Source organism: Cyrtonyx montezumae, unplaced genomic scaffold (assembly GCF_038088225.1).
Source record: "Cyrtonyx montezumae isolate F1298 unplaced genomic scaffold, pur_monq_1.0 scaffold_3, whole genome shotgun sequence".
NCBI classification, from domain to species: domain Eukaryota; kingdom Metazoa; phylum Chordata; class Aves; order Galliformes; family Odontophoridae; genus Cyrtonyx; species Cyrtonyx montezumae.
The window spans coordinates 45,962,760-45,979,711 of record NW_027072034.1 but is presented as its reverse complement, the minus strand read 5'-3'; the positions used below and the strand labels follow the sequence as shown (position 1 = coordinate 45,979,711).

The window sequence follows — 16,952 nt, the reverse complement described above, 5'->3', positions numbered from 1 at the left end:
GAAGTACCAGGAGTACATTAAGACAACTTATGTATATCTATGTTTTCTTGCTTCAACAGTGGGTGCCATTAATTAGAGGGAAGAAGTTACAGAAAAATGTTTTGTTGTATTGGCTTTTTGAGTAGCATGATGGATCGATTAATTACACAGACTCACTCCCATAATTTTCTTACCCTCATAAAGATAGAGAGTGTCTACAGGAAATATTCACGTCTTTGTGTTTCCCTTACTTTTCTATTTTACTTCATCCTTGTGAAGACAAAATTGCATCCCCATGGGATTTCAGTTTTTATTGGTCATGTAAGAAAAGAAAATAATAGGGAAACAGTGAGAAAAGGCTGGGGAAGTAGGATATTGCAGAGTGTTCAAATTTAGTAGGTGCCAGCTATTGTATCGCTTTGATATTAGTGTCTTTTCTTGAGGGTGGAAGATGTTCCATGTTCTCTGTTTCCCATTCATGCTAGAGCAGCTCCTGTTCCCTACTCTCCTGACTAAACCTGCCTTAACGTGCAGGATGCCTACTTTCCTATTCTACTTATTCCAACTAAAATATTTGTAGGCCGTTTCATCCCCTTTTAGATGTTGAGTTCTCCTCTTTCTCCTACCTTTTTCTTTAACACAGCTCATGATTACAATATATTCCACTGTGTAGTTTATGTCTATGCCTTGGATACTTACCTTGCAATAGCAACAAACTAGTGTTAAGAATGTAAACTGGATTTTACAAAGTATTTGAAGGATACAGAAACATGGATCTTTTGGAGTGAACTTTACCCTAAACGTGCCTAAATGTCTGAGTATACTTGCAAATCTCTCTCGTTATTAACATTTAATTATGTTGTTCATTATGGCCAAATTAGGCCTCTAGACAGACAAATAGAATCTCTAATGGAACCAGGGGATAATCATTTATGTTAATACAGCAAGGGAGATCAAGTAGTGTATAACAAGTAGTGTATAACAAGCTATTGAAAGGTTACTCTAACTATTACTTATGTTCCCTGGGTGTTCTGTATATTAAAAATACATTTTTTTTCCCCAGATGTTTTTATCATATTAACTGTTCTCCCAACAATCCTGATATATTTGGCAAGGAAATAATATCCAATTCCTGTGACAAGTGTATAAAATGAAATGAAGCAGTAGGCACAATGGGGAAAAATGCAGGCTACTTATTAGCATCTGGAACATAATTCAATGAACGTGTTATAATTTAAAAGTTTTGCCCATAGTACTTAGTATGTTCCTTGTAATAAAACTCATGCATCAAAAGCAATGGTAGTATGGCTGGCTTCTTGCTGTCCAAACTGCTTAATGAAGTACAGATTCCTGAGATTGCCCAAGGTGATTGCAGGAGGTGTGCTTAAGGACCTCAGTTGTTCTGAGGAACTTTTTAAAATAAGAAGTGATGTACTGAAAATATGCTCAGAAAGTTGAGGTGGGAGAATTAAGTGAAGCATGCCTGGAAGCAAGAAAGAAAATTTTAGGGGAGTCTGACACGAGTTAACGGGCTGCAGCATAACAACAGCTGCACTGAATGTTTAAACAAGCTTTTGGAAGTGGTTTGCCCATCCATTGCCATGCCTCTTTTTCAACAGCACTTGAAGAAAATGTGTTTGATTTGCTGCTGCTCCCATGTGTTGTTACTCTGGTATCAATGATAACCTGGACAGGCTGGAGAGTTGGGCAGAAAGGAACCAGATGAGGTTTAACAAGAGCAAGTGTAGAGTCTTGCACCTAGGCAGGAATAATGGCATGCACCAGTACAGGTTGGGGATGACCTGCTGGAGAGGAGTTCTGAGGAGAGGGACCTGGATGTCCTGGTGGATGACAGGCTGGCCATGAAACAGCAGTGTGCCCTGGTGGCCAAGAAAACCAGTGGCATTCTGGGGTGCATTAAGAAGAGCATGGCCAGCAGGTCAAAGGGAGGTGATCCTCCCCCTCTGCTCTGCCCTGGTGTGGCTTCACCTGAAGTTTTGTGTCCAGTTCTAGGCTTCCCAGTACAAAAAAGACCTGGATCCCTGAAAGAGTCCAGCAGATGGCTAAAAAGATGATAAAGGACGTGGAACACTTCCCTTATGAGGAAAGGCTGAGAGACCTGGAGCTGTTCAGCCTTGAAAATAGAAGACTCAGAGGGGATCTGATCCATGTCTGTAAATATCTAAGGAGTGGGAGGCAAAGGGATGAGGCTTTTGCAGGGGGGTTGGACTCGATGATCTCTAGAGGTCCCTTCCAAACCCTACAATTCCATGATTCTGTGATAACAATTGAACAAATCCCTTACACTTAGGGCTATAAGTCTCTGGACATATGCTCCTTAGCAGATTTTGAGGTGTAAGACTGCCTTCTATGAGAACTTAAGGTACAAGGCAGTCATGAAATTACTGAAATTATACCTTTTGTCTCTTTTGATTCAACACCCTCTTGATAGATTACAGCTTTCTGAATGTGTTAGAATATTTTGGCAAAGAGAGAAGGAAAAAGTCTGAATTGTCTAGCATCACTTGAAAATGGCCCTATGAAACAACTAAATTGCTGGTGGCATTCTTGTCACAAACAGTTGCTTTGTCAGTTGAATTTGGTAAAAATGAATGCTTATCAATACCACAGGGCTTTGGTTGAATAATGGGAACAATCATGAAAAGCTGGAAAAAAAAAATCCATGGCATTCAGAGTTTCTCATCATCAAAAGCTGAAGATGCAGCAGAGCTAGTAAGATGCAGGTATTGTGAAACACTTGCCTCTCCTTCTCCAGCACTGCTTGGAGAGGCTTGTTCTGCCCCTGCACTGTGTACGTGGGCTGGTGTCTTGCCAAAACAGAGCCTTTTCCTTCAGTTCTGTTTTCACATTTCTGTTGCTCAGTTTTGGAGGATAATAATATATGTCTGATTTTGGCTGATACAGAAATACTCATCCTGTGCTTGTAGAAGGAGTATCTTGTGTGGATGCTTTGGCACTGTTCATTTACAGAGAAGTTGGGGAACACTGACTGTTACTTTTAATTTTCAATACAAGATACCTTTTGGGAAACCTGCCTTTTGCTTAGCTCTCATAAAGGTAACATTTTCTAGGGCTTCAGTTGGCAAACAACAGCCTGAGAGACCTGGGAGAAGAGAAACCAAGAGGGAAACTTCAGTGCTTATAAATATCTAAAGGACAGATGTCAAGAGGATGGGGCCAAGCTCTTTTTAGTGGTCCACAGCAACAGTTCAATGGGCAGTGGACACCAACTGAAATATGGAAAGTTCCATATGAACATGAGGAGGAACATATTTACTGTGAAGGTGAAGGAGCACTAGAACAGGCGCAGAGAGGTGGTGGTGTCTCCCTCTCTGGAGATACTCAAAACCCACCTGAATACTTTCCTGTGCAACTTGCTGTAGGGAACCTACCTCAGCAGGGGGTTGGACTTGATGATCTCCAGAGATTCCTTTCGTCCCCTAAGTTTTTGTGATTCTGTGATTTATTTCTCCTATTTATTTCTTGGTCTCTTGAACTTGCATTCCCAGTCACCTGGGCAACCCACAAATAGCAAAGCACAGCATATCATGCCTTTTAAAATGGCAGGTTATTTTGGATTATAGCATTTTCACACTGTTAGCTGAGAAATAATACCAAATCTTAACATGAGGAGTGCAATTGAGGGCTCCTCCTGGTGTGTTCTCCTTTTAGCTGAGCTGAAGGACAGATCGTTGTATCACCTCGCCTGCTGAGCTGCTGTGTGTCCCCAGCTCAGGGAGCAGCACTGTTCTCTGCTGCATATTGAGGATGTCACAACTTAGTTGCTGTGGAAGACACATGCGAGAGGGTTTCTGTTCAAGTGAGGACTTGTCACCACTCTAGAGCTGCAGAATCAGACCCATTTCATTGGACCAAGCAAGCTATTTTTCCACTTTACCAGGGCATGTCCTACTTTCACATACAAGCTTCCTAGAATTTGGGATTTATCTAGGCTTGCATTTCAAGGCAAATGATATGTAGTTTCCTAGAATTTAAGTATATCACTGAACAGGAAGGAACAAAGAATGTCTGCTCTCTCTTTGGATTTATGATTGTTGGTTTTTTTTTTTCATTGAACTTGTTTCCCGTAATTGTTTCCAAACAAATACTTAAATTATATAAATACTCTAGAGAAAAATGAGATCCTAGATTAAAAATCTGAATGATGTTCTGAGCTCCTGGTATGAAAGAGTTGTTTGCTTTTTATTAGGTGGTGGTGTTTTATTGCAGGTGCTCATTTTGAAATAGCTCTCATGACTGCAACAACCTGAAAATGAGTGTTGCTGTGTTTCTTGCATCTTTCAATTTTTAAGGCATATTTGATGCATACTGTTAGCTGTTGGTCTGCAAATTAAATCCTGATGATGGATTTTTAGCCCTTGATAAAAAAGGCTTACTTGAAATTAATGTAGCAGAGATTAGAGTAAGCCTTGCTCTGTAATATCTTTACACAGGTTGAGGACCTGTCAAAAAGCACTGATAGACTGGTAGCTGAAACTAGACTAGCAGTTATTGCATTCTTTTAGGAAAGAAAAAAAAGCCATCATTTTTAAAACTGTTCTGGATTTATTTATTTTTTTTAAGTTGGACAGAAGTCATTTTTCAAGACAGCAGTCTTGGAGTACAGAGTTTGCAGTTTTGGAGTTTGCTGTGTAGGATTCCATTCAGTTTGACTGAAATCCTTTCTCTTAAAATGAGGAGAACACAAGCTGAATTGCACAGTGGCTCCACAATTAGAGGTGTTCGCACTCATTCACATTATTTTGTGAAGTGCTACCTTTCACAGGCAATTTAAGTGGTGTGAATTTTGGGGTGGAACACAAGAATAGCGAGGAAGGTGCAGCAGCAGTTCAAGTTTAAATTTGGCTTATTCACACTTTCTCTAGAGATCAATACAAAAAAAGCAGTAAAGAGTTAAGTAATCAACTGGATCTCAAAACATGGCTGAGGGAATCATATTGTGCAATTATCCAGTTACAGCTTTACATCTGTGTGATGACAGTAGAAAGGGAAAAGGACTTTTATGGGCCAATTATAAGTATTGTGGTGTTTCTGTTGTAGCATTTTGAAACTTCTGCCATCTAAAAAAGAGTGTTTGAAGTTTGTGTGCCTCTTGCTCTTTAGAAATGCTAATTTCTTGATACAGTTATCTTATTATCTGCAATATTTCTTGAAGCTCCGTGTAGAGTTGTTTCATATGAATTACGTACTAGCTAGTTTAAAAGTCTCTTTCTTTTATTTATCCTTGAAAATATTCTGAATATGAGAAAAGAAGACAAATATGAAGACGGGTGGAAGATCTAGTACTAGTAACAGGCCTGTCATCTCCATCAGGTATTAATTGCATGAGAGATGATGGTGAATCCTAGTACAAGACATGGGACCTAGTGCTTGTGGCAGTGGAGTAGGTCACGCAGTCATCCTCTTGAAATATTCCTTGGTTTGCCAGTATTACGTTGAGGGTAGAAATACTTGGTGCTTCTTGGGCTGCACAGTTCATGAAGGACACTAAACAAGCAACAGATTTTCACTGTTGAGGATGGGCAACAATGGCTTGTTTGACAAGAGGTGCTGTCAAACCAACTCTTGCTGCCGAGGGCTACTCTTGCATTTCTTCCAACTGTAAGAATGGTTGATTCTGAAAGTGATGACAAGCTGGGGGATCTTGTCCAGTTTTTATCAGGACTGTGTAACAGCTTTTTAACTACAGTTTCAAAACCTTTACTGAAACCCTGCCAGCAAGTCCCAAATTTCATCTGATTAAGAAATGTTTCGTATGTGCTGCTGATCCAAAATAGTCACTAACAGTATGAAGCTTAAAAGGTTTTAGACTTGTAGCTTAGATGAACATGCTCATTTTCATTTCTGCATGTAGTTAGGTTAATGTGTAGTTTAATACAGTATTTTATGCCTTCCCCATAAAAGACAGAGCCTAATAATGCAGGCTGGGTAGCAAGTGTTCCTGTTGAAATGTGGACTCGCTTTGTCCAATTCTCTGGTGATGATAGTATGATGGTTCGATTGCATTCTTGGTATTACACTTAACAAAAGTTTTTATTAACTTTATACATGTTCAGTACATTTCAAACTCAGAAAAAAATTGATGTTGTAGGTTTTTATGATTAAACTGTGCACCTATCCTTTGAGTTTGTTTGCAGGGCTTTTTTTTATACCATTAGCGTCTGCTTCAGGTTAGACTTCAGTAATGATCTTGGCTTCATTGATATTTCCCTTCTATCTGTCAGATGCACAAGCTTGGCACACACTGTGGCATACAGAAGTGACCTTTCAATTAATAGTTTCCTCCTAAAAGCATATAGCCACCGGTGCTAGGTTGCTGCTCAAAGTCACTTCCAGTAATTACTGCTGTTATGTGAAAGCTTCATGTATGTAAGACCTGAATACAACTACATGTTTTCAAACAACGGATTTATTGAATAATATGAACTCTTATACTCTTCTGACTGTGCATATATATTAAAATGTGATGGTATAACAATGTAATTGAAGCTTTCATGTTCCTTATAAACAAACCTTAGTTATAAAATTCATAGGAGCAATCCAATGGCTGAAACCCGGAAGTGTCAATCTGCCTGATTGTAGGAAGGCCCTACAGATGGACCTGTGCAGGCTGGATCAATGGGCAAAGGCCAACGGGATTAAATTCAACAAGACCCAGTTCCCAGCCCTGCACTTTGGTCCCAACAACCCCAGGCAATGCCACAGCCTTGGGGAGAGTGGCTAGCAAGCTGCGTGGAGGAAAAGGATCTGGGGATATTGGTCAACACTCAACTGAACATGAGCCAACAGTGTGCTCAGGCAGCCAAGAAACCAGTGGCATCCTGGCTAGTGTCAGAAATAGTGCAGCCAGCAGGAGCAGGGAGGTGATTGTCTCACTGTACTCAGCCCTGATGGGGCTGCACCTCAAGTACTGTGTTCAGTTTTGGCTGTTCACTAGTGGAAATACAGAGGCCCTGGAGCATTTCCAGAGAAGAGCAGCTAAGCTGCAAAGGGTTTGGAGCACAAGTTCTATGGGGAGCAACTGAGGGAACTGGGATTGTTTAGTCTGGAGAAGAGGAGGTTCAGGGGAGACCTTATCACTCTCTACAACTGCTTGAAGGATTGTGGTGAGGTGGGGGCTGGCCTCCAAGGTAACAGTGATAGGATGAGAGGAAATGGCCTCAAGTTGCCCTAGGAGAAGTGCAGGTTGGATACTAGGAAGAATTTCTTCTTGGAAAGTGTGCTGAGGTATTGGAAAAGCCTGCCCAGAGAGGTAGTGGAGTCACTGTCCCTGGAGGTGTTTAAGGAAAAGGCAGATGTAGTTCTTAGGGACATGGTTTACTGGATAATATTGCTGGTAGGTAGACAGCTGGACTAGGTGATCTTTGAGGTTTTTTCCAACCCTACTCTGTGAGGAGAGCATCAACTCCTCAATAGCAGTAAAGCTTCAATACAGTAATTGTAATACATTACTTAACAGTGATGGCACATTGTGTTATAGCTTAAATGCGTTTAATGGAGTCCTGCAATCTCCATGATTCAGCTGTACACATCAAAGCAGGGCACTTTCCAGTTCATCTACTTTTAGAAAAGCTCAGCGGTTTTACATAACATGTTTGGTGGAGTACTGGAAGCACATAAAATATTCTTTCTCCCATTGCCCCTCCTTGCAGTTTTCTGTTATAGTTTCACAAATAAAAAACCAAACAAAACAAAACAATTTTTTTCCCTCTTAAAATATTCACTCACCCAGCTTACTTCTGCTTTTTGCTAGACAGGGAACAGTCTGTAGTCAGGATATTTTGTCATCTGGCCAAAAGCGTTCTTAACAGCATGTGGGTGATGAGGGAATTGGAATAGACATATCACATCCCAGGTCAGAAAAACATTGCCAAAATGCTCCAGGAAAAGAGTGAAATTGGAAATTGGCAAATCTGGTTTAAAATCTTTTAAAATCTGAATAGTATTTCTACTTGTGGGTGTAAGATGAAGTCTTTGTATTTTGGAAAATAGTGACAAAATCCACGTTAGCAGAGTGTGACCAGGATTTTGAAGTGTCTTAACACTATCTTTCATATACTTCAGAAAAATAATATATATATTTTTTTAAATTAGCTGTTTGCCCTTAATTAGGTAACGTCTCTTTCTCAAAACCCCCTAGTCAGGGTAGTGCTTTTAAGAATTTTTCCCAGAAGTAGGCTTGTAATTCAACTTCTTTCTGAACATTTGAATTTAACATACATAACTCAGTGATTTATAATTAAAAAAAAGAGATAGAAATATGCTAGTTACCATCTAGGCTGGCAGTCCAAAATAGCTGTCAGCATGTATATGTCCTCTTTGTACAGTAGTAGCCTTTTGTCTGCCTGCACATTAAATTTAGAACTGGTTTCTGGCTGAGTCATATTGCACTCAGGCTTGCCTCACCAGGAGACACCGTGCCTTGAAGCAGTTCCCCTCAGCTACAGATTTATCTCTGCAAGTTGGAACGATGGGAAGTGCAACTGATCGGCAGATTCTGCTGCATGCAGGGGAATGTGAAGTAGAAGATAGGAAACTCTTCCTCAAACTTGACATTCTCCTCACGGTGGACCTGCCAGAAAGGAGCTTCTTTCTCAAGCATATGCATGTGCTTTACATACAGCCCACTGAGTCTATTTCCTCCAGTGGCTCTCCCACGCTTGCCCAGCAAGCCCAGGACAGAGAGGAAAGTGTTGGCCTTCAGGGGTTGTGATGTGCTTAAGTGTGTTTGGAATATTTATATGCAGGTGAAATGTCTTAAGGCTCCACACACGACAGAGTTTGACTGAAGCCTCTCAGTCTCCAACCTAACCCGTGCAATTTCCACCTTTAAAATAAAAGGAAATGAAGGGGTATTTGGTTGGATTGTCTGAGGTGCAACAGTGTCAGTATGTGTCTTTTCAAAACAGATGCAATTACAAAACTGTGTGGCCTGGTTTTGAAGTGGCTATAAACTATTTAGGTTGACATTTTGTCAGCAAGGAGAGGTATAGATGTTTGCTACATGGGTGTGTTCTGTTTTTGTTGAATGCAGTTTTTCACTGCTTGATTGAATAGTGGCAGTGTCACAGAACAGGTTGCTGAACTTGTTCTCTTGTGATAGAATAAATGGGATTTGTGCAGTTGATGGACCTGCTAGTGACAGTCACCACGTGGTTTTCACTGACACTAACAGCACAGGTACCAAAGACATTGGCATCAGTAAGCAGTAGGCTCTCTGGAAACCACTGTTGCATGTGCCCAACTGGAGGAAGCTCTTTTGAATCAAGGCCCAGTATCTTGCTTCTACAGACAACCACACTGCTTTTATAATTTGATCAAATATAACTTTGAACAAACTTAGATTCGTTCCCTCAGAGTCTTTAAATGTGCCTTCATTCTTTTTTCCATTTGACCTAGCTGTAGACATTTTAAAGGTCGAGCTGAAGCCTCATCTCGCCACACCAGTAGAAAAAGGCCTCCCCAGAGAGTTGTTCATCTGATGTGTTTTAGTCATCTGTTTTACAGTGATACTAACTGCCCTCTGGGGATATCAGGTTCTCTCTGCTGCTGAGTGATGGGCTCAGATTGAGACATGCACCTCAGGGACAGCTATGAGAATCTTAGAATAAAGAAAAAATGGAGCCACTTTAAGTCTACTGCTTACACTTCTATGCTACCAGGTTTTGCTCAAAGTGAAACTCTTTGGGGAGTAATTGGAGAAGTTCATCACTGCTCAGAACAAAGCAATGGTAACCACAGGTAAGATGAGTGGGAGCTGGCAATTAGCATCTGCAAACAAGGTAGACAACCACATTGCACCTTTTGCAGTGTATGCAAGATCCATTTTTTTTCCTCCCTTGGTAGACCTACACACTGCCAGGTTCAGTGACTTTAACACAGTCCATGGAAGGAGCAGAGCAAAGCCCAACCTGCTTTGCAGCAGTTTGGCTCTTAGTGTCATTGCTTCACATGCAATGTGCTTTGCAGCAAGTTCTGTAGCTGCATGATATATTTTAGGAGCAGACTGCACAAACGAGGCATGTGCACATTTTTTTCTTCAAGGTTTATTATAATTGTGTAAATGAAAGCCAGTGTTTTTCAAAAGGGGGAGTGATATTATTTCTGTATGGCAGCTTGTTCCAAACAGTTCCCAACTGCAACTCAAGACATTTTGCTTTCCAAACACTTTTGATGTTGAGCTACAGTAAGAGGAAATTAAAAAGTCTGGAACTGTAACCAGCAGGAAGAGCACAGTGTGGTGTTTGCCTGCAGCAGGTTACTTGCTAGAAATTTTTCCAGTAAAAGTTTACTGAGCTTTTTTTCTTCTTCTTTTAAAGTTTCTGAAAGCTTGTGATGACTTTGCAACAACCTTCCCTGATGTTTAAAGTACTAGATTTATTACCTGCTTTCTGGCCAGTCAATAACTTTTCACTGCCAAGTAACTCAGTTTATGCTCTAGTGTGGAGAAAGATGCAAAAGTCTTCATTAATTTAAAGGTCAGAAAAAAACCAACAACCCACAAGTAAGGTTATAAAATATCTACAGTCTTCATTGTAGAATTACTGCTCTATATGGTTTAAAATCAATTTATGTTGCAAATTTCTTACATTTCAAAGTTACATTGCATCGTTTAGATCTCAGATGATTAACAGTTTAAAATAAAGTGTAATATACTCTGTAATAAGTGGCAATAATAGCAGAAGAGAAAATGCCAAGAGAAGACCAAGACTACAGTTTTTATGTCTAAGCTGCTTATTAGCAGCTTATTATTAGCTGTCCCTGGTGGTCCTTTGTGCTTCCTCAGCATGCTGCCTTTGGAGACTTTGTGCTAGTTAAGAAAAAAAATAAAATAAAATCTGTGGTTCTGGGCTGGGAATAGTATATTTGAAAAATAGGAGTTTTTCTTTACTAACAGTTTTTATATTTCCACTGTTTCTTCACTCTTAACTCTTTTCCCATCATCTCCGTTTTCTTTAAAAAATCACACCATTACTTTTTACCTGTGCTGTTTTAGTGCAGATAAAAATAGATGACTCTTTGCTGTCGAGCTTCTTCATCCATTTCCCGCACTGTTCAAGCATTGCAGTGCCCAAGCAAGCACATGGTCTCAGCAGCAACTTCTCTTTAAACCCAAAGGGAGTCACTGCTGGACACGTTGTGTCTTGCTTCAGACCAAAGAGAGGAGCTGGTTGGTACTTAAACCTTTCATTGGTGTACTACTTTCAACTTAGCTATTTCTTTAAAGAAAGATTCAGGAAGAATGGTAGAGCAGTGAGACAGCAGGAGACTAACAGATAAGTGCAGACTTTCTCTAGGTTCTCTGTAACACTAATAAAAAAAATTACAGGGTGGGAAGGTGAAGGATTCATGCAGTTCTGTTATTAACTTCCAAAACTGTTTATTTCTTGCTCTTAGTGAGAGCAAAAGTATTTGTACTCAAAAGTATTCTCCAAGATTGACACAGTATTGATTATTAAATAGTATAGCAACTGATGTTGCATCAGGCAACAATCCCTCCTTGATGTAAAATGTCAAAGTGGGAATGTTATCTTTAGGAAAAACAGCCACCTTCTTACTTTTGCACAACAAAGGAAGCACTTGGCATGGAAGATATCTATTTTACTTACATTATTCTGAATGTAGCTGTGTAAAGTTGTCAATTTAGGTCCATTTTAGTTTAGATGTTGAAGAATGATCAGTCATCTGTGGGTGGAGAAAAAAAGCCATTTTGAGCAAGTTGGGTTCCTCTGGTTGGGCCCCTTTCAACTGTGAGGATTCTATGATTCTGTTAATTTTAACATTCAAAACTTGCCACTCATCCAGAATTTCAGTGGCTGTGAAAAATACAGTCGTAGTGCACTTAGCCAAATGGCATCCCTTCTCCATCTTTTGTCTGGCTTAATTAAGAGATTTTAGAAAGGGTTCTGTGACTTGTTCCTACCCATTCTCTCTAGAATAGTATTATTAAGAATTATTGGAAGGGAAATAATGACTAATCACGTGATCCATTTATTTATTAAAGCCATTCTAAGCAACAACATTTACAACTTATGTTGGTGAGAATTTAGTATATTTAACAGTTAAGAGAAGTAGCGTAAGAGAAAAGCACATTTACTTGAGTATGTATATTATATACATACTTGTGTATGTTATACTTGTATTTGTTTGTGTGTATACATGTGCTTAAATTGCAGAATGACAGCCTGGCTGAGTCTGGAAGAGCCCTCAGTGTCCATCAGGCTCAGCCCCTGCCCCAGCAACACACCCAGAGTGGGGTGCCAGGCCCATGGCCAGGAGGCTCTTGGAGATCTCCAAAGACTGTACAACCTCTGGGCAGCCTCTGTGCTCCATCACCTGCACAGCACATAAGTGCTGCCCAGTGTTCATAGAGAACCTCCTGTGTTCATTTTGTGCCCATTGCCTTGATCCTTGCTCTGGGCATTACTGAAAAAAAGCCTAGATCCATCCCCTGTGATCTTAAGTATCTATACATGTTCATTAGGTCCCCCAGAGCCTCCTCTTCCCCAGGCTGAAGAGTCCCAGCTCTTGCAGTTTCTCCTCACAGGAGAGATGCTCCTGTCCCTTCAGTGTCTTCACAGTCATTTGTTAATCTCTTTTCAGTGTATCTCCACTCTGCTACAAATCATACAACTATAACTTAAGTGTATGCCAGCAGATTTGGCAGAAAGTATTATGAAACTGCTCTTTTCATTTATATCTTCAGCCTGTGATGGCACAGTAGTTAAGTCAAGGGTCTTAACTCTTACTCAGTACTATTCAAGAATTATTCAGAATTCAAGCCTGTCTGCAGCCTTTCATCCAAAGATGCATACTGATTTCTCATGGGAGCCTGGAGATCTAATCTGGAGAGAAATCTGTCTGATACAGTCGTTTCCAGTGGCTGGTTAATTACCAACATTGGCCTATCTTAGCCACACTAACACTTCTCTGGGGGGACAGGGAGCTTTGGGATGAACTTTTCTTGTGTCTTCTTTTCTCAGAGGGTGGTGAGGCACTGGCACAGGCTGCCTAGAGAAGCTGTGGATGCACCATCCCTGGGAGATGTTCAAGGCCAGGCTTGAAGGGTTTCTGGGCAGTCTAATATTGTGATTGGCAACTCTGCCCACAGCAGGGGAATTGAAACTAGATTATCTTTGGGGTCTCTTCCAATTTAAGCCATTCTGTGACAGTATTAATTCATGAATGTGCGGTTTAAAAATGTGTATAAGTAAATAAATGTGCATGGGTGTGTATAAGTACAAAAAAGAATATGTTGTTTTTTAAAAAAAGGTTCTTTGGCCACATGTACACCTGTGAGAGAATTATGGAAAACTAAAGATACAAGACAAAGCAATCTGTTGAGACTATGTTTCTGTCTGAACAAAAGCCATGGGAAGTTTTGCAGTCTCTCCCTTACCAACTTGTTTTTTGGAGTTGCCTGCACCATTTGTACAGAGCATTCGCCAAGCATTTTAGCAGATGCGCCTGAAAAGGTCGTCTGGATAAAGTTTGCTCATCTTGTCACTAGGAATGATAATCTATTGGTTAAATTTTGATTGTTTACTAGTATCACTGAAAGGGAAAAGAAGTTACCGCAGTTTGTTTTCACTTTTATGAGGCATTATTAATTGAATCATATTGTAAAAATAGTTGAAATAGATTATCGCAGAAACCTTTCCTCCACCATCTTTTGATAAATTAATTCTAGATGGATTGACGTAAGTATTGCAAACACTGAAATTATTTTGATAGTGTTGCATATGATAATGATTATTTTCCATCTTGAGTCAATTTGCGTGGCTTATGTTTGCAATGAAATTTTGCTTTCATTTTATGATTTTCAAATTTGCTTAATTTTTATTAGGAGAGAGAAACAGACGAAGAAGATGTCAGGTGGCTTTCAGTTATTTGCCTCAAAATGAGGATGAACTGGAATTAAAAGTTGGTGACATCATTGAAGTTGTGGGAGAGGTAAGCAGATTTTTAAAGGAATATATATACAGAAGCAGTTCTAGCATATTTTATGTGTGCTAAGCTCTTACAATCTTGTGATGTGTTTTAAAGATGTAATTTAAACCTAATGTTTTTCTTGTTTGACACACTTACATATCTGTTACTATTTGGGTAAAGGGATGTGGTTGTTTGCTTACGGATTTCCTAAGGTAGGTTGTTTTTTTTTTTTTCCACTATAGCAATTCTGCAGATTTTTCTCAGTCAGCTGTTGCTTCTGAATTTAGTGCAGGGAAAAAGCTCAGACATTGTGCTACAGGGCTATTGAGTTTATATATTCGACTGTCAAAAAACAAGAAGATAGCAGAAAAAGCTCTTCTCAGTTTTAGTAAGGCAGCCACTGAGAAAAAGTACCTTTACCGAGTTAAACGTATTAGAAATGTACTCGAAACCCTCTGGGTTTCTGTCAGCCATGACATTCATCTTCTGTCATGTTTACCTGCAAATTTCAACAGTTGCAGTTTGGTGCAATCAGTTAAAAAATAATTACAACAATATGAATACTTTAGAGAATCAAGATGTACTTACTCTGAGTGAAAGCGGATGGGAAAAAGGAATTAATACCTCTAAGAGGTACTGGGAACAAGTTGTGAATGTTTGGACAGAGATTCAGACAGTTACTGAGCAAGGGGTGATTTTATTGCCAGAGCAAGGAATGCAGTTCATTCTCCCTTTTTTGTTTCATTAGAGATTTTAGAAATATGTTGTTGACCTGACTTATAGCAAGAGAACCCAAACTGGAAATGCTAAGATGAAGCCCTTAAGAAGATTGCATTCAAACTCACTGTGAATAGATTTTTCATCAGTTCTGGTTTAGCAGCAATTTAGGATTTATTAATACTTCTATGATAAATCACAAGATTAGACTGCATGATTCTTAGTAGCACTTAATCAGCACTTAATGATTAGCCAATTTAACACAGTAATCCAATGGAATTTACTACAATCAAATACAATGACTTAGTTAAAGATTTGAGAGTGGTAAGAATCACGAGACTTAAATTGAGTATTGGAGAGGACTTTTTTAACTCAGATACTTATTTGAGGGCTTTCTTCTCACCGCTGACCTACTCACCCTTTCCATTTAGTGGCTCTCAGATCACATTTGGGATCTGCCCAAAGAGGGCCCTCTTACATCAGTGTCTGTCAGAGATGAATCTCAAAATGCCTACCCTGAGAAGTGTCTCAGCCCAGGGGAGATCAGGGATCACAGCTGCTGCCAGCCTGAGAGCTCAAGGGGCTGTTTGTTTAGTAACATTATTTATAGGACTGCAAGATAATTGATGTTAGTCAGAAAACTTTTCCTTCAGGCCACAATCCAAGTGAGGCAATCTTGGAACTTTCACCGAACCGTACAGTTCCAGTACTCCTGGATTGTACAGTCTTGGCTCCTCTCAGATCAGGCCATGATTCAAGAAGCAGGAATTCCAGGTATGATCAGGGAGTGCCTGAATCTCTCAGCTCATTGCACTTGAACAAAGGCAAAAGCACTGTAGAGGCTTACCCAGAGATGGCAGGTGTTCTGTACCACCACAGGCCATCCGTGACTAAAGTCAGTCTTTCTCTCCATCAGAACAGTTTAGTCACCTCTTGTCTTTGTGCCTGTACGTGGACAACGCTTATTTCTTTATTTTTACATGATCAATTGTATAAATTGAAAATTTAGGGAATGTGGAACACTCAAGGGAGTCCTTTCAGCAGCACAACTTGTCTAGCCATTCTCCAGACCTTGATATGTAGAGCAATAGTGAACAGCAAACAAAATATAACCAGAAGTAATAAAATCACAATGAGATAAAGCATTATGTTCAGTGCCTCCGTTGTTGTAAAAGACCATCCAAGCAGGACTTCCCACCATCGATAATTTCCATCCTTCTTGACTATCCTCAGCACCTGATGTGTCTCTTCATGTGCAGCATAAACAGTTGGAGATGAAAGAGAAAATTTGTTATATATGCTATGACTTAAGAAAAACCACCCTGTGCTACAACAGAAATGTTTTTCTTTTGTAGTGATACATTAATAATTCTTAATTAGGCAGTACAGGGGCAGTGCAAAATGTATACACTGTACCTCCCTATTTTTAACCAGGTTGGGTTCAATTTTTTAACCAGAGGAACAGGTACTGTGGTCATCTGTTTAAAACATCGAAACCAGAAATATTTTTCTTGACAATTTATAGTTGCAAAGCAAGTAACCTGTATGTGCTTCTCATCTGGGAGCCAGAAATTAATTTTAACAGTTTAACAAATGACACTTGGTCTGTTTACACTAATAATTTTAACTCAGCCATCAGAATCACACATTCAGCCTCTCAGCTTCTGGTTGTGTTAACATTTTTGCTCTTATATTTATGAAAAAGTCTTTTCCAGTAGTACTTAAGGACAAAGTAGAATATATATTATATAATGTTTTATATATATATATAACATTCACACACATATAAATATATATATATATAAATATAGACTATTATTACTCATTTACTGGTAAGCTTTTGCTTATCAAACAGGCAGACCTAATGTCTTCTGACCACTGTGCAGTCTTACTTCTGGTCTTGCAATTCTTCCCACTTTTTTTGTGACTGTTCTTGTAGCTGTTTAACTTAAATGATAATGTCGACTCAGTTGTGTTCCTATCTTCTATTTTCATTTTTTGGTCTTGCTTCTTTTTATTTTTGTTAAAATCTAGCATTTTGCAAATATCTCTATATCTCTATAGAACCACTTGCAGCATCCATCCACTTCTCTGCCTCTTTCCTATCATACCAGTCGTTCCAGGCTCATTCTTCATGGAAGTTGGGGTTCAGTTTGATACCACACCTCTGTATGTAATCAGTGATACTCCTTGCAATCCTGCCCACAGTGCCAATTTGTACAAACAGATTTTCAGTCAACTCTGGTTTAGCTAGCAGCAATTTAGAAATTATTATTATATTA

At 39.5% G+C, this 16,952-nt stretch overlaps 1 protein-coding gene across 4 annotated transcripts in view; it reads left to right on the top strand.

Annotated features, from left to right (window-relative positions):
* Positions 1-16,952, top strand: part of SH3KBP1 (SH3 domain containing kinase binding protein 1) — a 221,760-nt gene that overhangs the window by 97,770 nt on the left and 107,038 nt on the right. For all 4 annotated transcript variants that reach the window (XM_065741436.1, XM_065741437.1, XM_065741439.1 and 1 more), the window contains one exon: positions 13,868-13,974. In XM_065741436.1, the coding sequence (XP_065597508.1) occupies positions 13,868-13,974 (107 nt within the window). The remainder of the gene's footprint in view (positions 1-13,867; positions 13,975-16,952) is intronic.